At 39.6% G+C, this 24,809-nt stretch overlaps 1 protein-coding gene across 1 annotated transcript in view; it reads left to right on the top strand.

Moving 5' to 3' along the window:
- Positions 1–19,500, top strand: part of LOC134845699 (cleavage and polyadenylation specificity factor subunit 4-like) — a 373,809-nt gene extending 354,309 nt beyond the window's left edge. Inside the window, exons 2-7 of the mRNA XM_063862748.1 lie at positions 14,149–14,259; positions 15,213–15,416; positions 16,214–16,403; positions 16,748–16,929; positions 18,395–18,630; positions 19,211–19,500. Of these exons, the coding sequence (XP_063718818.1) occupies positions 14,157–14,259; positions 15,213–15,416; positions 16,214–16,403; positions 16,748–16,929; positions 18,395–18,630; positions 19,211–19,315 (1,020 nt within the window). The 5' untranslated portion in view covers positions 14,149–14,156 and the 3' untranslated portion in view covers positions 19,316–19,500. The remainder of the gene's footprint in view (positions 1–14,148; positions 14,260–15,212; positions 15,417–16,213; positions 16,404–16,747; positions 16,930–18,394; positions 18,631–19,210) is intronic.
- The last annotated feature ends 5,309 nt before the right edge of the window (positions 19,501–24,809 follow it).

Genomic DNA, 24,809 nt, shown 5'->3' on the forward strand with positions numbered 1-24,809 from the left:
TTTCTAGATCCTGATTGATCATTTAATTGCTCACTTGAGTCAAAACTTGAAATCGAAATCAAATCAAACTTGGAAAGAACAGTATGGACAATTTCAACCTGGATGAATTGATGGACCTGGCAGAGGCATATGTAGGACCGATGGTAGATGCGATCTATCGTCGGCTGATCGAACGAGACTTCGCTCTGGAGGACCCAGAGGTGGTCATGTTGCTGACCGCCCTGATTAACATCTTGGGGCACGACAACCGTGGGGACCGCCCCACGGAAGTCCTGTTGATGGCAGCATATGGAGAGAGAGGAGTACTAGACCGCCCGAACATGAGAGTGATGAGGTGGAGAAACGGGGCTCTCTCAGGGAGTGACTTGGCGAATGAGCCTGGGTTGGGAAGTTCTAGGACATACCAACCAGGTGAGATGCCAATGCCCTCTAAGCCTAAACCTGGGCTGACGAGAATGCATCGGAAGATGAACAGCGAGGCGACCTCGTCTGGTTCACCACTGAGAGTAGCTGTGCCACCAAAAGGGGCGAAAGTAACACAAAAGGTTCAGACGAACCAAACCATACAAGATCTGGACGAGATGAACGATCAGTTGAGAAGTACGAAGAAGGAGTTAGACGATATGACGAAGACCATGCTGGCGATGGAGGAAGACCGGGACATGTGGAGAAAGTTGTTTGAAGACTGCAACAAAAAGCAGGGTCAAGAGATCGAACGCTCAAGGCAGGAATACAAAGAGCGATCGGAGCAGGTGGCGTTGACGACGTCCATTGAGAAAGTGATACCTGCAAGGGATATTCCTCGTGGGCAATCCCCGATGGAGCTCTTGACACCTCGAGAAATGAGTCAAACAACGGAGACACGGCTTCCAGCAGAGACGAACCGAGTAACAATCCCGGATCCTAGTGACACCTTGGGTGATCCCGTCGTAGAACAGACAGTGAGAAAATTGATAGAGACCGCTGGACGATTGGTCGCTAACAAGAATGCACCAGGTTCCGGGGTGACTGCACCCTATGGAACGATTGACGATACGGGCAGAGTACAACTCTCCCAGACAATAATCAGACAAGGGATAAGTGACGTGACGCCACTCAGGGGGAGTTCGAAGATCACAGAGAGAAAAGTAAGGAAGATGCCAGCGAAGAAAGTGTCTCGTGTAATGGATGTGCAGAAGAATAATCAATTAAAGTATAATTTCACGGGAGTTCCGGAGACAGATCCGAGAGCCTGCTTCAATCGAGCTACCTGGAGCCCGGCTGTGAACCTGCAGCAACCACCACTCGGGACATCTCACCTGATATTGGGAGACAGCTTAGTCCGAGTGCTAACGAATTTGAGGACCTCATGGGTCACCACGGTGATGGCCTTTGGAGGCGCGACAATTGCCCAATTATACCGGATGGTGGAGCTGATGAATCCCGGGAGGATACCCAGTGTGATGATATTAGTTGGGACGAATGATATCTCCAAAGGATCAGACGAGCAGGAAGCACAGTGGGAATCAATGATGGTGTGTTTGTTCACCACTCTCTGGCAGAAGTTCAGTTGCGCGGTACTGACCGTTTGCACGGTGCCAATGAACGCAAGAAACCTGACAGCATCAGGAAGAAGGCACAACGAGGGAGTCATGAGATGGAACAACATCTTAAGAAACCTAGCAAATCGAAATGCCGGAAGAATGATCCTTATGGACATTGAACACGAGTTGAGAGCCATGGAGCAAGCCAGACTGACTTCGGATGGCATCCACTTTGACACAATTGAGGGACAAGCTTGGTTGAATCGAGTCTTCCAAGAACGGTTGGACGAGTTAGAAGCAGAACTCTCTGACACAGGAGTACTGAAGGAAGAGGGAACGGTGAATGATACGGTGATCACTACCTTTGTGCCTCCTAACCTGGAAACGCGTTTGGGTACAGTCCCAGCCGCAATAAATTACCGGCAACAAAGCTCCAGCGAATCAGGTCGAAGAACTGACGTGCAGGATCGGTTGGGAGAAGCACCGACGAGGAGGACAATTCATCCTAGGAGAAGGATAGGACCCGTCAACCAACCAAACGAAGGAGTAGCAGGCACGTCCACTAGATCGGAGACAACGAGTAGCAGTCGAGAAGAGAGACCGAACAGAGGCTCATTGTTATGGTCTAGACCCATGCCGTCTCCCTGGCACATATACAAAGAAGAACTGATGAAGCTGGACCTGCAGAAAGTAAGCTTCATCGAAGATGCAAGGAGGATGCTAAATGGAGCGACGCTATCCGTCAGCAGATTATACTCAATAACCGGCGTAGACTGGTTGATAGCCGCTAGCATAAATTTCAGCTCCACGACAGCCTTAAGATTTGCTGACTTGGAAGGACTGCCCTCCAATAACACAATGGGACCTGTGAATGCAAGACCGTTGCAGGATGTCAGATTGAACCATGAGGAGAGGAATCGTGAGGAAAGGCCAGGAAGATTCCTGACGGTGAGAGCGCCAATTGGACAACACGTGAAGATATTCAAGCAACTGACGACACCACCTAGTCATGTGAAGGAGAGAGTATACCCAAAACAAGTGAACCAAGATGGTGATGCCCAGAGATATGGCGGATTGACAGCAATAAAGAAAGATGAGAGCGTCTTCGCCGCCTACGACAAAGCAGAAATGAGAAAGGCCAAGATCATGGTAGTAGCGAATTCAGAGTTCGTGTACACCTCTAAGTCTTTGTTTTGGCCGGACGTCATAATGCTGGCCGCAGTTGACCTAGACCTATTGCAATCAGTGTCATTGGCTATAGGGGTACAGAGGCAGACAGAGATGAACCCGATAACGATTGTGTTTGCTGGCATCAATGACCATCTACACAGTAGAGGTTTTCTGAGCAGGCTCAGAGATCCTGCAACAGCAGAAAACGCAGTATGGCCCGCGATAAAAGACATCCTAGAATCAATGGGTGAAGTGGTAGACGCGACAAAGGAGGGAACATTCAACAAAGTGACGTTGAGAGTAGTATTTGCGTTGTCTCCGGGATATGCATATCTCCCGGATGGACTGAAATTTGTGTATGCAATGGTAGCCTTACTTTCGGAGGGAAAATATGATGTGATCACATCAGCCCCGAATCGCATGATAGAAATGGAGAACCTGAGGCCACTTAAGGCTGAACTGCCTGCAGTATGGTCAGATATCTCAAACGCGATGAGAGGGTTCAAGGACCACGCGCTACACATGTTGGTGTTGGACGAAGTGCTGGGGTTGGAACTGTCCAACTTCAGTCGGCAACTCAAACTGAAACCAGGAATAGATGACGACCATCGAGTGATTACGGCAATGTCCAGCGACTTGTGGTTCCGAGCAATGGAAGTGGCGAGTGAAGACACGAGAAGAAAGAATTCACTGGAGACGAGAGCTCATCTGGAAGCGATGGTGCTGAGAACCAAGCCGGAAGCAAACCAGTGGCTACACCTGAATCCGAGAGTAGCGGCATTGGGTGCAGATGCTTTTCAGCAAGGCCCAGTAATGATCACTAAGATGCACGCCTACTTGTTGAAGGAGGTGAACCTGGCGGAAAATGCCGGAGAAAAGACAGCTGAGTTCGTGAACAGAATGTGTCAGATTACTCTGGAAACCTTCTGGACCCAGGAAGTGAAAGGACAGGAGGGATTTGAAAGGACAGACAGCATGCTAGAAGGGTTGGGAGCCGGATGGACCGCGTCCTTCTTGGCAAAAGTCTACCCGAAAGTCTCGCACTACTTGATAAAGGAATTCCTCCAAGCGGTAGTGAAAGTATCGATAGTGGAATTAATAGCCCTGTTTGTGACATTTGGAGCGGAGAATTTCGTGAAAGGACCGGTGATACTGCTTACGGATGGAATACAGAACCTGCGACTAGATGGACTTTTGACATTGATCGCAATTACCCACGGAAACTTGGGAGGGCTGATGAAACTGGCACGTTGTCCAGAGCAGATGAAAGAGAGAGTGAGGAATCTGGATATGAAGAAATCCACAGACTCGTGGAACAAAATAAGAGACCTGAGACACACTCTTATCCAGTATCTCTTGCAGCAAAATCGCTTTGGAACCGGAGAAGACGAGACAATTGAAAGAGAGGAAGATGTTAGACGACATGTTGGAGGCATGCCGCTGTTAACAGATTTGAGCTTAGCTATGAGAATCGATCCCTTGGCACTGATCAGAGGAGTCACGGAGTTCGTGACAGTGATCTATGGACCAGCAGTCACCTTTGCGTTCCCTGACGTTAAAGTGGAAGCATATAGGAGGTCGGTGTTGCACCTGAACCTCATATCGGCAGTGGACGGTAGTACACTGAACTGGTGTGAGCAGCACGCATTGCGAGAGCTCATGAGTGAAGATCTGTTATTTGCGAAAATATCGGAGCCAGAGATGACAGTCATCAATTTTGACGATCACTTCTGTGACCGCATGGGAGAAGTAGAAAGAGGGCACATCGAGGTGTTTCCAAAGCTTTGGAATCTGAGGCCCTATGACAAAACGAATGGCGAAATGACCAGAGTGCCTCGTCTCACAGCAGCGTATCACAAGGTGAGAGAAGAGACGAAGGACTGGGGCGATTACAAGAAGCTACCCGAAGCAATCCCTGAATTCCCTCTGATAAGAAGGATGTTGCTCGGAGCAGTCTCCGTAGTACAAACTCCTAGGTTGAGAGCATTCGAAACCAATGAAAGGAGAGTAGGGAATTTCTCGGTGACGATGGATCCATACTTCGTGGGGAGAAATGCCGCCGTGTTACAGTACACACGATTTGCGTACACGGATCAAGCGACGAGAAGGCGAATAAGCAACGCCGCTACTCCCAAGCCTGAAGGATTTGATGAGGAATGGAGACGACTAGGCTCAGCTCCAATGAGGATGAGAGGCAGGGCTGAATTGCCTGAAGCCTCAGTAATCCTGACCAGTGTGAGAAAAGAGATGAAAGTTGCGGGAATATTGCAGACGAGAATTTTCCTAGCACCCTTCGGCTGCGAAGAAACTAAAGTGGTCCATGGAGAAGAGGAAGATAAATCAGCCGGTACATTGCTCATACCGAGATTCCAGGAAGAAGCTGATGATGACAAACAAGGACCATCGAACTCGAATGGGGACAAGTCAGAAGGAGATGACGGACAGGGTGGAAACCGTCAGACGGAAGAACCCATGCAACAAGATCAAGCTGGTGGGGAAGACGACAGGGCATCGACAGGAGGAACATCCAGCCTGGATTTCAATATCTTCAGTGATCTTGAGAATAATGCAGACACGTTGGAAACGACTGAGCCAGCGGATGAAGGCATCTCGACACTGGAACCTCCGTCAGCCTTTGAGGAAATGAAACGGAATTTGCCGGAGAGCAGCTCTCCTGGCAATACAAGAAATAACGATCAGAGAATCCTCATGGAATCACCTCGGAGGAGAAGAATAGAGGCCTCAGCCAGAGTACCTTTCTTGGGAACGCTACCCGAAGAAGAATGGGAAGTACATCACGGAGACCACGAGAGTAGGACGGGATGTAAGCTGGACAGAGTGGCGTTCATGGAAGAAATCTGGACTGTGATTCAGAGCTATGGGACCCAGTCCATTCTCAAAACAGGTCTCAATCAACCCTTGATGAGAGAAGTACTTGACAAGCTTGATGAGTGTGAAGGGAGACTGAGTGAGTTATTGATCGACTCAGCCACTGATGAGAGTGAAGCGAATTCTCCCATCAAGATAACACCGCAGAACAATGAAGGAGAGGTGGTGTACCTGTCAAGGACCAGGAGAGGAACGATGCGATCGAAAATGGTGATTGATAAAATCAATGAGATGAAAATGAAGTTAGGCAGCAGAGTGATGCCGAAGAGGATTGGAAAGACGAAAGTGGATTCGGAAATATCGATGAAAGCTGGTAACTCAGCGAAAAGAAAACGAGTTGAGGAAGTCATGGATTTGGGGCAAGGTGATTACCAATTGTCTGGCACAGATAGAATATTAACTGATATAGCGATGGTGCCACCCATTCTCATGGCGGGGTTAAAGTCAACTGGTTATAAATCCAAAAGGAGTGACCGCACTCTGACTGGAGCGACTTTAGAAATGGAAATACTCAGTCAATGTGGAGAGAGTAAAATGAGGGACTTCAAGCCATCTCCCATGAGTCATGGAAAGGGAAGTGTTGCAGGACAACTAACACCAGTGGAATACAACAGACTGACAGTGTCTGAGACAGTGTCGATAGATGAACCCACCGGTGGATACATGGAGATGTTGGAATACCGAAACTCGGCTAGAGGGCATGTAATGGCCCTGGAAGAGGAAAAAGCCATGGAGGGTTATCTGGAAACAATGTTGCAAGGCACCACCCTCAAGCAGAAGGCGTACGGAACTTTGGCGTCGTCTGACATACAGGCGGAGACGATCGAGCAGTTGGTGAGCCTTCCATGGAAAGCAGTAGTATTGAGGTATTTCGAAGAGGAAATGAGGACTACGCCAAGAATACATGCTCTCGTGGCAGTACCTTACGTAAGGACGGAACTACAACTCAGGCTCGCCTGGTGCATGATGGGACTGACTCGCGAAGAATATGATTCAGAAGAAAGGAAGAGATCAAAAGAGGAAAAAGTTTTCCTTATGACGAATCTGAGGGATCTGATAGTCCAGGAGGGAGCAGCAGTAGCGTGTGCAAAGCGGAGAGACGCTCTCTGTTTCATTCGATTCCTGATAGAGCAGATTTCAGTACCTGCATTAAGCACTTGTGTTAAAATGTTGAAGGAAGGCGATGAGCGAACGAAAGCCATGTTCTTGCTAGCAATGCTGGATATGCAGCAAAGTAAACCGATGAGGGTGAACATGAAAGAACCTGAAGAATTGGAACCCATGAAAAAGATAGACGAGATCAGGAGATTCTCAAACAAGGAGTTGAGGCTCACTAAAGAATCTATGGGAGCATTGCCGAAATCCAGTGAATACTGTGGACCGATCAAGAAGAAGTCATATAGCTATGTATCCGGGATTATAGGGATGGCATACAATCCTTTCCTGAGTGAAGACATACGTGATTGCTTCTTTGATTATGAGCAGGCGGTGTTACTAAGATTCTGGACGTCCAGAATTGTGACGACTAAGAGCGTTAACAATCCACAGGCCAAATTGGGATTGGTCTTGGAAGAAGAGGTGACTGCACCTTCAGTACCAAAATCCGACAAGAGAGTGGAATTTGGGTTGGGATTCTCAGATGAATTACTGAGAACGAGCTTGATGGCAGTGTGGGAATTGATGAAGCCATCGTGGTGTCCTAGTCCCAACGCTGACTCAATATTACGGGCGACACAGGACATACAGAGGGAACTGAATGTGGACTGTAACCTGCGTGACCTCAACATCATATATAATGTGATGACAACAGCCTCTAAGAGCAACGGAGAAGATAGAGTGGAGTTGCCTGGCTGGGGACCAGAAGACTGGGTCAAACCTGGTAGCTGTCTGGCGGAAGTCTGTGGACTAGAGGGTCACGTTTGTGGAAGTCTAGACTGTGTGAAAACCCTGGAGAAACAACACAAGCAGTTGACGGTATTGTTTGGAAATGTAGTGATGAAAGCAAGAACGGAAACGGAACTGATAGCAGATTGCCATGGAGGAACCGATGTGAATCTAGTGACAGCACTAGGATTCTACAGCATGTTTGGTTCTTTAGAGTCACTATTGAATCTAGAACAGAAACATGAGATGGTCACAGCCATCAGCGTAGAAGTATTCCCAGGAGTTCTGCAGACTGAGCAGAAGTATATAGGAAAATGGAGGGAAGCAATCGAAACGGAGATGAACATCAGACACAGCGAAACTTATTGTAGACCATCAGGAGCACGATATTTGGTGGGTTCAACGTTGGCTCCAATGTGCAAGAGCAAGTATCCTGTACATTTCGTAGCTGTGGATGTGAAGAGTACAAGAACGATTGTGGATCAAGCCTTTTCAGTGCCGAAGTGCGTGAGGTTGGCAAGAATGTCTGAAAAGTCTTACGAGTTACTGTGTAAGATTTTCTCAGCAGTTCCAGAAAGAACCAAAGAGGAGTTGGAGTCAATACTAGGAAAGAAGTTCATGGGATATGTGAGCGGGAACTTCAGTGACTTTGAAAAACAGAAACAGAGAGGATCAACTGTCACAGATTACAATGCAGTAGATGAGAATGATGAGATCCACCGAGTGATGATGGAAGTGGAGCCATTGCTGGAAGCTTCGGGAAAACGGAATTGGAGGAGCATCATGTTGACACATGACGAGTTTCCTTGCCACTGCTTGCTGCAGACCTGGTGGTATCCCAAGCGTAGTAATCTGGTGTTGATCTGGGACTCTGGAGAGCTGCTCTCCATGGGTTTACCAGATTCATCACAGCCCATAACAATAGTGATAGTGGGAGTTATGATGGCGATACGATGGCTGGAAGCTCATGTGAGAGAAAATAATAGACAGGAGGCACCGACGAGAGAACAACTGCAGAAATTAGATTGTCTAAAAGATTTAGATCTTTTTGAGACAATGTGCAAAGTTCTAAACATTCCGATGGAAGTGAAGAAGATATGGGCAAGAAAACGATTGATGCCATGGTTCAGAGCTAACATGACTGCATGGTTGTACGAGTATGCGAAGAAGCATATGTCGAAACATGGCAGAGTGTACAGTGAATATCAGCTGGACATTGGGGCAGGAGCTTTCAAGCGAGCTTTCGTGACCCATCGGAATGCAGTGACCACCGCTGTGAAAAGAATTTCCAGGACGAGCGAGCGTAGTGGAAGTGAGAGGGCAGAGATGCTGAAAGAAGATTTGGAAAGAAACGTGGCGTTGTGTCTCCACAACAGCTTCTGTAGAAACAGAGAATCAAACGTGGATCCCCTACCTTGCTGTAAACAGAGGGTGGAAGAGCAGAAGTGTTGGAGGACGGCTTCCAACAGCGTCAGGATAGTCAATGACGTGCTACAAGACACGGAGACCGAGAGTGCAGAGTCAGCGTCACAGGAGGAGGAAATGGAGCATTGATGAATGGTCGAGAAAACAAGAGGCAACAAGAAAGAAAATTAGAAGAATTTAGAAGTTTTAGAACTTCTAAACGACGAAAAAAGAAGAGAACAAAGGGATGATGAAGAAAAGTTAAAACTCAGAATTGTTTTATGTGTGTGAAAAACTCAAGTGAGAAACCAAGCAACCAAGTTGTAATTGAAAACTGAAACATTTAAGTTGAGTTTGGAAATTGTTGCATTTATAAATTTGCATTTTGGTTTTAGTTGAAGTGGCTTTAGAGACACTCACTTATTATTTATTTAGAAAGGCTTGAAGGAAGAGTATATTTAAATATTCCAGCCTGCATGATTGTTTTTAATCACTTAGGAAGACTGATAACTTTGTGGTGACATGGAAAACTTGAGTAATTTCTTGAGGAGGGAGGTTGTTGCATTGTTCTTTCTAACCACAAAGTTTCTTAGTTTTAATATTCAGGACAATAAACAAGCAAGATTTCCGAAGGGAAGGAGCATAGTAGGATAATTTTAGCTTGTTGGTCGGCAGGACTGTCCTGCAAGCCAACACCTTTTAAATCTAGGAGAGAAAGTTTCAATCGGGATATTGACACTGGAAGTCAGAAAATATGTTTTATCTTAAGTCATATCCTCAATGTGCAGATTAATGAAAGAATTTGAAGGCTATAGTGATGTAGTATGATGCCATTTATATTCTGCAGTGAGTCGATGTGACGTAGGTAAAAGTAATTTCGTGCATTTTGTAAATTCTGTTCGGTGACACTGTAACCATTTAGAACATTGCGCGATTCAATGAGGACATTGACCGGACTGTCCGGGGAGTATGTGACATTCGACCAGAATGGTCAAAATGCAGTCTCTGCAGAATTCGGTATTTTAGCAGCAAGCCTTCCGAATTGGCGATTTAGAACGGATAAGGACGTTATTTGAACGATTAGCCAAACGGTGAAGGCTAGAAGATTCTGGAATTCTAATTTTTAAAAATTCGAATTATGACGTCATATTTCTGAGAAACGTCAGAGACGGCCATTTTAGCTAAAATAGCAGAAAGAAACAGAACAACTTTATCTGCGATTACGAACAGTACGAAATCGAGACTAAAAAAAACAACAACGAACTATAGAACAGCAGAGGACGTTCCGAGTTGCAACTATTGTGCTGTTACAATAGTTGCAAGGCCGTTGCGAGCAACGGTGAAGGGTAAAACCCAGCCTTCCGAGTTATTGTGAACTGGATATTAAGAAGCTTGATTTACCGGATTCAAGAATCCGGAAGGGTCTCGGGACGTGGACTTTTATGAACTTATATTGAATTTTAGCATCCGTCATGTCCTGACTTGAATTTAATTAAGATCTTAATTCGTTTTGACAAGAATGAGGAGCTAGAAGTAGAGGGGAAAGGGTTGATCCATCTTCGATGGAGATGATGATTTTTATCTACTGAACAAAAACAATAGTAATATGATAAGTAGTAGCCCTGTTTTTAGGAGTGACCTCGTGGTCTGGGGATACTGAGACCCAGCCATGAGCTCACTAATTTTGCATGTAATTCAGTTAATTTGAGCGTTCTGGTCGAAGCCGGAGAGCAGTAACGTTTTTGTCGACCCGATGTAGGAAAGACCACCGAAAAGTACTGGCTTGGTAGAGACGGTGAAAAGCATGCAAAGCTCTGTTTAGACGCTAGCCAGTCGTCTTAAGACTTAGTTTTGTTATCCGTCGATATGTATCTTCCGGGCGAATGTTACAATTGAAATAAAACGAGGTGTCCCACAAGGAACGGTACTTGGTCCGTTGTTGTTCAATATTTATGTTAATGACATACAAGAGCGATTATATGAGGGTTGTACTTTAGTTCAATATGCTGACGACTGTATGGTTTTTTCCTCTTCTATAATTTCTGAGGATGCTTTGAATCGATTGCAAAAATCACTCAATAATCTAACGGAATTTTTTGCAGAGAACCAATTGAATCTGAATGCATCTAAATCGGAATTTATAACATTTTGTCAAAAAAATGATAGCAAAAATGTGGATACTGATAAACTAGTAATTAGTGGGCATTATGTAGCCAAAAAATCAGAATGCAAATATTTAGGCATAATTCTTGATTCAAGTTTATCTTTTCATGCTCAAATCAAAACAATTCTCCAAAAAATGGCCCAAGGGATTAAAACTATTGATACAATTGGACAACAACTGCCGACATTATCATTAGTTGCCTTGCTTCATTGTCTTGTTTTATCACATTTAGATTATTCAGCAATTTTTTTACAACAAATTAATGCTACTTTGATGCTATCTCTGGGGAAACAGTTGAACTGGGCGCTAAAAAGAACATATTTCAGATCGAATTTTAAATCTTCTTCCCTTCTTCGCATTAGCAAATCGTTCATTGGAATCGAGAAAAGAATTGAGTTAAAGTGTATAACATACTTATACCAATATCTTACAAACAAAAAGAAGGCTTTTGAAAATACACTGAGACTACCGACTGCCAATTATAGGCTCAACGAAAGAACGAAACAAATTATTTTTGACAAACATTGTTCGACTGCTTCTCTACAAAAATCATTTTTTCATTTGACTTCTAAAAAATGGAATTCACTGCCCATAATTTTGCGCAATTTAGAAAAATCGAAAACAGAATTCAAGAAAACATTGAAAGAATTTTACGTGAGTGAATTGAGAAACAATCCTATATGTACTAATACAAATACGTGGCGTGATTACCGTTTTTGCTAGTTCTATATTTTTTAATTCAGTTTAATTTTTCACACATTGCTTGAAAGAGAAACTGTATATACTCTGCATATACGTTGTATAATTGGACTATCTGTAAAATTGTTTGTAAAGTTTTATTACCAGCTTGTTCCTAATTCTTAAATCTTTAATTTTCTATAGTATCCGAAACTTCATATACTTTAATCAACCAATTTCCGAACTGTAACCGATTTTGTTTTTTTTTTGTTTTGTTTATTGCTTGTTTTCTGATGTTTTGTTTTTGTTTGATGTAACCAATGAATTTAACCAATTTTATTATTTACACTTTGCTACACTGATGCCTCGGCTTTTTATTGTATAGTAATTCAAGTGTTCTTTCTTCTTCTTCTTCTTGTAGTTGGGTACTGTGAGGGTATTCTAAGTCAAATGCGAATGCTGAAATGCTCTTAGTTTCTAAGATGTTACATTTGTTATGTTTTTCTAAAATTGTTCGAGGAACTTAGATATAAGAGACTTCACTAAATTTGAAGTTCCCATGTCTATAGTGAGGCTCTGTCAGGGTATTCCCATGAGTTTTCGAGATCTGACGTTTTTTGCGATTTTTTCAATAAATTTCAGAAATTATGTTTATTTTTTATTTTTCGACATTTAAATTTCTAAGTCAAATGCGAATGCTGAAATGCTCTTAGTTTCCAAGATGTTACATTTGTTATGTTTTTCTAAAATTGTTCGAGGAACTTAGATATATAAGACTTCACTAAATTTGAAGTTCCCATGTCTATAGTGAGGCTCTGTCAGGGTATTCCCATGAGTTTTCGAGATCTGACGTTTTTTGCGATTTTTTCAATAAATTTCAGAAATTATGTTTATTTTTTATTTTTCGACATTTAAATTTCCCAACCATCTAGCTGGGGGCAGTGAGAGAACCCCCAGAGGTTGCGAATCTTGCCCCCAAAAACATTACTGCTCAAATCTTTGTAGTTTTCCAGATATGACGCTTTTTGTGATTTCTTTCAAAAATGTTTCAGAAATATTATTTTTATTTATTTGAAGATTGAAATTCCTAACTCTGTAGTTGGGGGATGTCAGAGTACTTACAGGGGTTGTGAATCTTGCGTCTGATTGTGACTGCTGAAGTCTTGGTAGTTTTCGAGATATGACGTCTTCTATGGTCTTTCAAAAAAAATTGAGAAAACTTAAGCTTAAAGTTTTTCACAGTTTGAAATTCCAACGCTGTAGTTGGATACTGTAAGATTACTCTCAGGAATTGCAAAGTTTGTGTCTGAATGCGATTGCTCAATTGCATTAGGTTTTCGAGATAAGACGTTTCTTAGTTCATTTTTTAATTTTTTTTTTTTAGAAAACTTAGGTAAAAATATGTCAAAAGTTTTTATGATTTTGAAAAAATTTGTTTAAAAAAACTTTGTTTAAAAAACCTTAAAACATTTGAAATTACGAATCCTGTAATAGGGTGCTGTCAGAGTATCTTTAAAGAATGCAGATCTTATTTCCAATGTATGCGATTTTTTATGAGTTTTTGAAATAAGTGAAAATTATAGATGCATTTGTGGCAAAATGTTCCGATGATAGATGGCCGGGCTTATTGTGATTAAAAAGTGCAGAAGAATCTTTAGGCAATCAATTTTGAACGCTCTTTTGAAGCGCAAAATTTCACCTCCACTCATATTCCGCTTGTTTTCGAGCCACGATACCTCCACATAACAGATAAGAAGCCAGGTGGTTTGATGCTTATTCTATAGGCAGTTGGCAGGCAGTTCATATGCGATGTGTTAGTAGTTGACTCCCTAGCCATTAGTAGAGTGAGCACAGCCTAAGTTTGTAAACCTGGAGGCGGAAGGTCGCAAAATTGATAATCATAGAGGTTCATTTAATGATTGATATCATTTTTAACCAATAGCCTTTGGACTCGAGGGTGCCGACGGCCCGGCACAGATATAGAAATAACTCATGTAAGAACCTGAGCATGCGTACCGAGGAGCCAAGTGTCTGCAGTTTTCTTAAGCGCAGAGTACAGGCTGCGAACGCTGCGTGCTTACTCGGTACTATATATGGTTAGAGGCAAGAGAACGTAAACGCTATCTAGTATAAGTATCTGATAGACCTGTAGCCGCATAGCAGATCAATGTTTTCGAGTTTCTTACAGCTCCGGTTTAATCTGTGCAGGTGTTAGTTTGCTTAATCTGGTTGGCTTGATTCCCAACCATCTGACTCTTTCATTTCCTGAAAGTTATACTTTTATGCTTTTTTTTGTTCCAATGGTATTTTAACTGGGTGAAATGATGAAGGACTAGCGTAGTAACTTCGGTTACCATGATAATGTCTGACCTGATTTTTACAAAAAAATCTATGTATCAGTATTTTGAACTTCGTCTCCTTAAATTGAAGTTGTACAGAAAAGTATGGAAGAATTGCTGTGCCCGGTGGATCACATCAAATTTGATATAGAGTATGCCCTTGAACATCAAATTGGAGCAAAACCTCTTCCATTCCCCGGAATGGACAGTGAGTATGCTGCTCGACAGTTTCTTCTAAAATAAGACGTAAAGAAACATAGAATTAAGAACGTTTTACTTTAAAAAAAGCATTTTTTCCTAAAACAAGTTTCCTCAAATAAGAAAAGTATGCCACTTGACAGTTAGTTCCTAGACAGTTTTTACTTGAGACGAAAACGTCGAAACTGATGATGAAAAATTTTAATTAAGCAGTAAATGACTCTCTTTGGTCATAATATCTAAATTTCTGTCGTTTAATTCGCTCCTTATATGTCATGCAGCCAGAATGCTGCGACACTGCAGTTAGACTTATATTGAGATCAGACGCGGATCTAGGAATTTCCCCAAGGGGGGGGGGGGGGCGGATTTTTTTTGTAGGTCGACCAAATTGATATTCTGAGCACTCACAGATCCCTATAAAGACGCTGTTGGCAAAAATATGTGCCCCGCAGGCAAAATTTTGAAAAACAGTTAAAAAATAGCGTTTTTTTGGCGAGCGCTCCCCCCTCAAAATTAGTATAGATTGGCGCCTTTAGAAAAATTTTAAGGTCAGTCAGCCAAAAATGGATATCTCAAAATAGAACAAAGGGGGGACCCTTTGGGTCGGCAGGGGGTCGAATCCCTGAGGGGGGTGGGTCTAAATCCGCTACTGATTGAGATAGTTTTTTCATTCTTCTTTTGCTTTTGCTTCAGTTCTCTCCCAAATGATATTATTCTGAATAATTGAAATACTGATTTCACATGCAAATCGCCGTACGATTAATTAATATCTTTTTTACGAAGATAGTATTTTCACCACGGAGTGGAAATTTGGAAAAGAGCCGAAAGTGCTGTAAATGAGGAAAACTTGTTTTTTTTTTACAAGCAGTAATCAATTTGAAATAAATGTAATTTTGTTAAAGAAACAATTAACTGTAAATTTTGATTATGGAGAACTTCAATTTATGTTTGTTTGCGCTTTAGAATCGATCGCTTTTGTGTGCAATTTCTTCAAACGAGGGCTTTGCAAGCGAGGTTTTCTCTGTCCGTTTCGCCATGTGCAAGGAGAACAGTCAGTCGTGTGTAAGCATTGGATCAGAGGTCTCTGCAAGAAAGGCGATGAATGCGAGTTTCTTCATGCTTATGACATGAGCAAGATGCCAGAGTGCTATTTTTATCAGAGATACGGTAGTATATATTTCATGACACTTTAGACCGCATTATTAATTCGGAACCTAGATTTTTTTTTGGTAAAAAATAGTCTGACAAAAACAGTGAATCATTTGACAATCGGATTTATTTGCAATCCCCCATTTTTTCAGTAATTTTTAACACTTCTATAGTTATACTAAATTGTTGGCAATATCGATGTCATTGAGCGGTTTAATCAGTCAAAAACGATTTTTAAGGCTAATTAGATTTTTTGTTTCGGTTGTTACGGTTGTTTTTTGAAGTTAACAAAATTTTGATTTCTGAAGTCCAACTGAATTATTTTGGGTGAATTGATTAACTGAGATCAGACTAGTTAACCGAAAATGATGGGATAAATTCGAATTTTTTGAATTTATTAATAAATGTTAAAAGTCAATGAAATGAACGAAGTGGCAGCATAAAAAACAACTAAAGTTTATCTGAAAGTAACCAAAAAACAGTTTTGTCTTTGAAACAAAAGTAGATATATAGCGTAGTCTTAAATGCATCTTCATCCTCCTTTCATTTTAAAAATTTCTTTGCGTTCTGTCACTTGAGTTTGCGAAGTGCAGCTTTACCTTTGTGTAAATCTGAGGTGTGAAAAATTTGTTTTGTAAAATTTCTGCGCTTCCAATTATTTTCTGCGCGTTGAAAATGATTATTAAATTAACCAGGCCTGCATTGTGAGATGTCTTTTTTCATAACGGAAATTCTACCTGTATCACGTGGCTGCTATTGTTGAGAGCGAGTTTAAGTTGTCCGTATAGGTTCTTAAGACAAACAGTTATTTTCAGGAGTTTGTGGGAATAGCGAGTGTCAATTTCTGCATTTAAACCCGGAGGACAGGACGAGAATTTGTTTGTGGTACGACCGGGGCTTCTGTAAACATGGCGCTGGGTGTAAAAACCGGCATCTCCGTAAAGTCATCTGCCAGAATTGGGTCATCGGATTTTGTCCAGAAGGACCAGAATGTAAATTTGCTCAGTGAGTTCTTGTGCTTACTATCAGCTGTTGACTGAATGTCGAATTGGACGTTAGAATAAAAAAAACTAAAAAAAAAACACTTTAGCTCCTGAGAGAAGATTATTATTTTAGGCTAGAGTGCATTAGTAAAGCTGTTTTGCGATGTTTGTATTCTATTTTGAACATTTTGGTTTTATGATCTGTCGGACTTTTGCTGGTCCCCAGTCGAGATTCTTGATATTTCAGATAATTAACATTAATTTTGCTGTATCTTCAATAATTTCAATATAGCTTTGAAAAGATATTTGGAAGTTGTTTTTTTTTTATCAGATAATATTGGTTGCATGTCTGTCGTCTTATTTCAGTCCTAAGTTTGACCTGCCAGTGACCAATGACACGATGCAGAAACCAGGCGGAGGAGTGGTCATCTGTCACAACTGTCGCGAAGTGGGTCACAAGGCCACCTTCTGCCCACAGAGACCAGGCAACAACCAGCACATGCAAAATCATAATAACAACCATGGAAATGCAATCGAAACTGGAGGAGGTAAATGTTGAGTGTGGGAGCTGTTTCCATTACCAAACAACCGATTGCTGGAAAATTATCAACCAATCAACGACCTTTTGACATTTTTTTTGAAAATCCATCGTGTTCACGCCTGTGTATTTTTTTCTTCAAATTGTTGAATACAGAATACTGATTGGCTGAGATAGTTTCCCGACATTGGGTCCTTGTAGCGGGAGGGATTCACGAATATGCATATTGGATTTTTAAACGTTCGTTATAGTGATGTGAAACGAAGGGCAAACAAAAGTAGTAAACCTATAGTTTTTGATACATGCTTAAACCAAATTGATGAAGCTCTCCGTCCAAATCTTCTGACTTGTTTGTAAGTTCAGTGGCCAAGTTTGGTCTGGGGTAGAAACTCTTCAAGTTAAATTACTGCTGCGCCTCACTCAACTGTTGGAGGAATGTGCGCAGTGTTTTATTCAAACCAGGGGTGTATCTAGGATTTTCTCGAGCGGCGAGGGTTTTGAAAGTTCTTCGCGTTGCAAGTGATTTTTGAAAAAAAAAAACAGCAGCCATTTTTGGATATTTTTATTTTCTTACTTAAAAATGTGTTTTTTTTTTCGGCGCGCGCTCCTATTTGAAAATTAGTACGTGGCACCTTAGGAAAATTTCATGGTACAGTGGCCAAAAAGTAATGTAAAACGGTAGCAAAGGGGACCCTTTAGGGTGGTGAGGGGGTTGACACCCCTAAATCCGCTACTGATTTAAACCGTTCCCAGAAACTCGACAGCTATTTATCTTTTTTAAACAAATACTTTCTTTCGCCCAGCAAAATTGCGACTTCTATATCTCTGCATTTATTTTTCTCATTTTTTCACCTATTTAGGTCTTACTGGTTTTTTGTTTTTTTTTTCGGAAAAAAAGTCTAAAAAATTGTTCACGCTGAAGTTACATTTTTCGCGGTGTGACTTAATATTTCTATTTCAGTTCAATTTGTTTCTTTTGTTTGAGAATCGTTGAACGTAGTTCAGACTCTTATATAGGTCCTGCTTATTTTTTTGATGTTTTTTTTTCAGATTTCTTGAAACTTGTTCAGGCTCAAATAAACTTTTTCGCGGTTTTCAAGTTCACTTCATTTTCATTGTTTAAAGGAAGGCAGACTCTATTATCGAACAACAAAAGTGTAGAGGCACGAAAAACGTGATCGATTTCTAGTTTCGATGGTGGAATTTTTTTCAGTTTTCTTAGCGGAATGAAAAATTTACCAATTGATCCAGTTCTCTCATATTGGGTTAATTGTATCAAAAAAGTGTTAATCATCAATTGTTCTTGAAATTCGAAGAGTCTTAAAGCCATCAAATTTTTTCTTCGAAATTTGATAGTTGAGATTTTAAAAAAAAGTCAGTATGTTTTCTGTTTACTTGCGTTCATTGACCCTTTTCCAGCTGTCTGTTGACTATGTTTAATGAAAGCAAGTTCTACAATATTTTGTCTCTTTTAGGTACAGGAAATCCTGTATATGGACAGCCGGGTGTGGGTCAGCCTCGTCCAGTGGTGTGTCATCACTGCTTCGAACCAGGACACAAGATAACAGTGTGTCCACGACTGATAGGGGGAAGTATCCAGACGGCAGACGGGGAACACATCCCGATATCCATGCAACAGGCGGCCATGAATCCTATATTCCATAAATTGCCATATGTGCCGAGGCCCATTGAGTCTGTGACCTGTTTTAAGGTACTGCTCTTTCTTTCTATACAGATGAAAGAGGTTTTTTATCTCAAATGCGATGGGGTGATTATTCTATTCTGTGTTTAACATTAAAAAATGTTTTGATAATTAGCTGAAAGCACGGTAACCGGTGCTAGATTTTTCAGCAGACTGATCTTTAAAGCAGACTCAATAGAATCTACAAGACAAAACGCTCAGTTCATACGCGGTATTGGTATGTAGCAACCGATTGCTCCGCTGCGCGTACACAAGGCACGAGAGATATACTGCACCGCGCCTTAATCTATGCTTGCCGCTAGTTTCGGCTATTCTGTTTTTTGAAGTTGATAGAGTTTTGTTGACAAAGTTTGAGATCAAGGTCTCAATTAGAGAAGCTTGACCCAAGGTCAAGAGTCTCTTTACGTGCGTCAATCAATTATGCGTCAGTTGTTTACGTTGGCCTGCTAAAAGACTCAGTTTTCACTTTTTATGCCAAAAAATTGTCCGCTTAAAAACCGGTGCAACCGTCCGTAACACTAAACTGTTTTTCTAAGTCCGAGGATTCCCAGAGATATGAAAACACAATTGAAGTTTTTTTTCTTTTCAGTGTGGTGACAAAGGACATTATGCGAACAAGTGTCCAAAAAGAGGTTTCAACCCAGCAGCTTTCCTCAGTGACTCAAGTGGAGGAAATCAGAATGGAACAGCATAGGAAAAATTATTTCAGATTTTCTTCAAATTGTATCTATCCCAAAATGCTGGGACAGCTTCGCCGCCTCCGCTTCAAGGCCAGATCAACAGTTGCCGACGGAGTGAAATAAAATTGAAGACAATGCAAATTGTTTCTAAAACTTGTTTTTTTAATTGATTGTTCGAACAAATCTATTGTTGGTGTCATTTCTTTTTGATAACAATATTAATTATAGTTTCGTGAGCGACATTGAAAGGTAACTAGTTTCAAGTTCACTATCATCCATGCTTGTTGAGAATGGGGTAATATTTCGAAGCACAGCAAAAGATAACTAGTGTTTAAATTTTTAAGTTAAGTGTCAATGAACGAAGTGAAGACACTTAATTGGGTCCTGCCGTTTTTTTATATTGTATTTTTAAGAAAAAATTTCAGGTCAAATTTGATTATTTTCTGTTGAGTTGCAATTTTTCTGTAGTTCAAGTTCAATTCATTTTAGGTTAAAATATTGAATTGGCTCAAAAAACTTGATTACTTAGATATTAAGAGTCAATGAAAGTAGTTCAGATTCTTATATAAATGCTTGTTTTTCTTCTACCTTTTTGTTTGATTAATTTTTAAGAGCAGTTTTTGTTTGAACAAAAACATTTGAAATTGATTTTTATTTTTTTTTTTTAAATTTGATTATTTTGATGTTTTTAGAAACGTTTTGAGTATTTTCAGGTGAAGTGTGTTGTTTTTAAGTCTTACTTGGTTTGGTTATTGCGAAATGGAAAAAAATGTTCGGTAGTTGTTTATCTTTGTCTTATCTGAAAAAATGTGTGAAGTAGTTTTTTTTTCAGCAGTGTGCTGTTTACAAATAGTTTCATCACGTGTCTTCTGCATAGCGGGCGGGTTTAAATTGTCTGTTAGAGTCAAACTGATATTTTTGCTTGCTTAATTTTAAAAAATGTTTTAAATTTTTTTCCATCGCAAGTGGTGCGGAGCCTCTGTTTGAAAGTAAAGGCAGTTTTCAATACACTGAACTTGAGTACGCACACTTTATTTGCAGTTATCTATGATGCCAACGCGTACTATGCAAAATGCTGAAATATTCAGTCCAGTTTGAACTGAGAGAAGCTAATTGGTCTCAATAAATTTCCTTTCAAATTCAATTAAATCTTACGAAGCGGTAGCTAATCCGACAATTCTTGAGCAAACACCCGACAAGCGAAGCAGACATAAAATCGACATTTCTCTGCAGAAAAAAATGTTGTCCTGCATTTTTTTCTAACTGAATCATGAAATCATTTTCTCCAACCTGCTCTTTCACCACCAATAGACTTAAGCTAGATCTACCAAATTTTGCGTATACATGTCTCGATTTGTCTTGAAGAAAACTTACGAAGCAAAACAGCCGATAATTCTTTTCATAAAAATTTTGTTCAAGGAACTTGGTTTAAAATTTGTTTTGCTCATCGCAAAAGGAACTTATTTTGCTGATCAAACAACGCAATATGAGGCCACAGCCATTTTAGTGCGAAGCAAAAACTTCTAAACCGAATAAAAAAATTGATATTATATCGAATCGTAGAGGGTAATTTTGAAAACATAAAAAGCAAATTCCGAATATAACGTGTATTCAAAATGCGACATGCTCAAAATATTTCCGTTAGTTGACAAAAAAGCAGATTTGAGAAATTGAATAAGTGATTCGTTTAGCTAATTTGCTGGAAAGAGAAAAGTAAGTTCGAATAGATAATACTAACAATTCACGAGCGTATTAATGGCATGCGTAAGAAAAGCTCTGCTGTGCCTCTGCGATCAAAATCTGATTTAATTTTCTAAAAAAAAAATAAGCTGTATTAATTGAGTATTTAACCAATTTGAAGCAAACAGAAAAACAAGCCCTAGTCAAGATACTGATTCGAGTTTTGCAAACGTAGAGTACCGTTTTATTGGCGAGCTCCACATTTCTGAGGAATTGGCGTGTATGTCTATTTTTTGGCCTTCTCAAATTATGTCTTTGTCATGAGGTGACCTTCAGTTGTCATTAGGTGACCTTGTCATGAGTTGACAAAACTACAGTTTTGGGAAATTGATTAAGTGGTTCTTTTAGCTGAGTTGCTGGAAACAAAAAAGTAAGTTCCGAATAGATAATACTTACAATTCGCGAGCGTAATAAAGGCATGTGTAATAAGTGTATGCAAATTATTTGACCAATTAAAAACACTTTTAAAGAATCAAAGAATCTTTTTGGATTTTTTTAATTGTTCAAAAAATTGCAATCGAAGTTTTTCCGTTTTGTAGGCGATTTCAAATAATTTCTTTGCTTGTCTTTTGAGTACTTAAGTGCAGTGCACATATTCTTATCGAATTTTCAGCTACTTATCAGTGTAAAAGAACGAAATGGTTTTTATTTGGTATAGATCGTGCGGATTTTTCAGAAAAGTTGTTCTAAAATGATCTAAAAACTAAAAAAAGCTGATCATTTTGAAATATTTTTGAGTTCAATTCAAGTTAATTTGCTAGAAAATAAGGCAAATTGAGCTCTCCAATTAGAAAAGCGCATATGACGCGAAAAATTGTGATCGATTTCTAGTATCTTTGGCCTAAATATTTTCGGCTTTTTCATTTGGAATTACTTCAAAACCGGAACTAAGATTTTACGTAATGGAACCTGATCTAAACTACATTTTATGATTGGATAAATTAGATAATTTACCACTGTAAAGTATTTAATATTAACCAATCATCATCCATCTAACTAACAACCCACTTATTTGTAAGTGCTGAAATTACTTGTAATTTCAGCACCAGAGAGATTTGAATTTAACTTAGACATTAGTTGCCTCTCCAAGAGAACTTCAGCAGCCGCAATAAACCAGTATACCCTAGATCTATTGAGCCTAGCAGAGACTAGTTAAACAACCTGAGACTAGATAGTATAAGAGTAAGATTAGGATCGGTATTAGACTAAGAAGTTGCACGAATCTATCCGGCCGAAAATAAGATAGCGTGACGAGCAGACGGTGTACCCTATCCGAAATTACTCTATGAGTTAACCACATCGGTCATAACTCATCTGGTGCGACCATAAGTCTCGAACAAGACCTTAATAGCTTAGAATTAACCAAAAATAGATTAAAATTTAGACAAAACATTTTCAAAATGTTATACGACGATAATTTAATCGAAATTTCTCTACGACTCAATAGATCAGAGCCAATATTCCGAACGATAATAGAACTACCCGGAATTGGAAGAAGACCTCGAACCAGAGACGACATACGACAAAGTAGAAACTTACCAAATAGTTATATGATAGTACGGCAAAAGCCAACACAAACTTTTATATTTAGAATGTTATTAGCAATGAATTTAGATTTTCATTTACAAACATAAAATCTTGAAGTCAATCTTCATGATCATTTCAGGCGCTAAACAAAATTATTAATATACAATAAAGATTGATAAAAAGATCTCAGATCGTTTTCCTAAATTCTGCAGTATTATATAAAACATGTTTGGAAAATATTTATTGAAAATCAAAACAAAAATTAGTAGCATGACAATAAATTGTTAGTAATCATAAAATCATCTGTAGTTCCAGCTTCATCACCTAAACATAACAGCAATCATAAGCTCACTAAACATCAAAAACTAAAATTTTTAAACAATTTAAACCATTTTAAACTTAAATTCACTTAATTTTAAAATCAGATCATCAAGGCTTAACCTTGGATCTACGTTAATTTTCCTATTTCATTAAATTTAAAACTTGATCATCAAGGCCTATCCTTGGATCAAAAAGAACAATTTTGTTCTCCCCCACCCAATTAGCTAGTGTCTAACGACCTCAAACGTCGATTCACTATCCAACCCTTTCAAAAAACCCAAGACTAATAGAAATTTTTGAACAAAACTAATCATTCAAATTAGGATAAACAGTGAAGAACTTCGGTTATTCATCCTTCACTTGAACCCTCCTCTTACCAGACCCAGGATAAACCTTAGACTTAGTAAGTTTAAAATACTATCTAACGAACTACTCGCGTTCTAATTATACCTGAACCTTGTGGATCGATTTACTATTCTCCAACCCTTGAACACAATCACTACCCCTAAGTAAGATTAAGTAAGTTAACACCTTAGCTTATACTAGCCACGAGAAAGTAAAAAATCATTCTTCGGAATCGATATACTTTTCTCTCCAACCCTGAATAAAAAGACCCAGGTTAAGCTAACCAAAAAATCGTAAGGACTAACAGTCTAAGAAATAGAAATCACCTAACAACTTTTTGCATCCGTCATCCTAAACCTTATGTCATTTAAAAACCTAGGAAACAAACAAACAATCGTTTTACACAACTGTGAAATAGACAACAAAAAATACGACCTTGTAATCACACCTCATACACAAACAGTTGGATATATTAGAACAAAACGACAAACACTAAAAAGGAAAATAATAACCAAACAAAGACAAATTACACGAAAAAGATTTTCAAAAAATAGAAACGCATTTTCAGAATCAGAAGCCAGCAATTTAGACGAACTTTATTAATTAAAAGAATCTATTGATAAAAATTGCCCCATTCACGATCAATTATATTTTTCCGACTCAGAAACAACTTCAAATTCATCAAAAAGAGGAAAAAGAAGAATAAAAAAGCAATATAAACACAAACCAGTACACTTGTATAATTGGAATCAACCAATTAGACACATCGATAATTACCTATTAACAGTCATTAAACGAAAAAAAGAGCCAAACACACACTCCAAGTGAAGATAGTCCAGATGACGACGATATCTACCCCTTCCTCGTAGATGCACCCGATAATAGAGGACAACACGATCTTTGCAAGAATTTCCTCCTAAATTTGTTTGAACCCGGAATCAGCCCATGTAAAGCAGAGTTCCCAGATGTAAAAATAAAAAGACAAATTATTGATCACTATCTGAAAGATATATGTTATTTAACACAACAATACGGAATCTACACCATAGAATTCAGCACACCAAACCCGAATCACCGCAAATATGTAATTCAAACATACGATCTTGACTTAGAATTTTCAAAAGTATTCTTAGAATATATAAAAAGCATACAATATCATAACTCACAAAGAGCAAACTCCATATTTACTAATGAAGTTTTTGCAATAATATATAGTTATATTTCAATATTAGAAAACGAAACCCCAATCCCAAATATCTCACCGACAGAGACATCTAAACATATAAGGGTACGACATGAAATCACACTATTTTCAACTTTCCTACATATAATTAAAGAAAATTTCACTAAAGATGAAGTTTCACAACATACAAAACATGATTTACAAAAATTTTTGGCATGGTTTATAATAGATTATTTCACACATAATATTGATTTAATTTCACAAGCAAGAAAAAGTTTCAGACCTCAAAATTCAAACGATGATACCGCCATCACAGAACAGTCAGACTACGTTTGGGACCCCGAATGGTCTCATTATGCATTCATAAATATCCCACAATCAATCTCAAGTCA

Source organism: Symsagittifera roscoffensis, chromosome 5 (assembly GCF_963678635.1).
Source record: "Symsagittifera roscoffensis chromosome 5, txSymRosc1.1, whole genome shotgun sequence".
In the NCBI taxonomy this organism is placed as follows: domain Eukaryota; kingdom Metazoa; phylum Xenacoelomorpha; order Acoela; family Convolutidae; genus Symsagittifera; species Symsagittifera roscoffensis.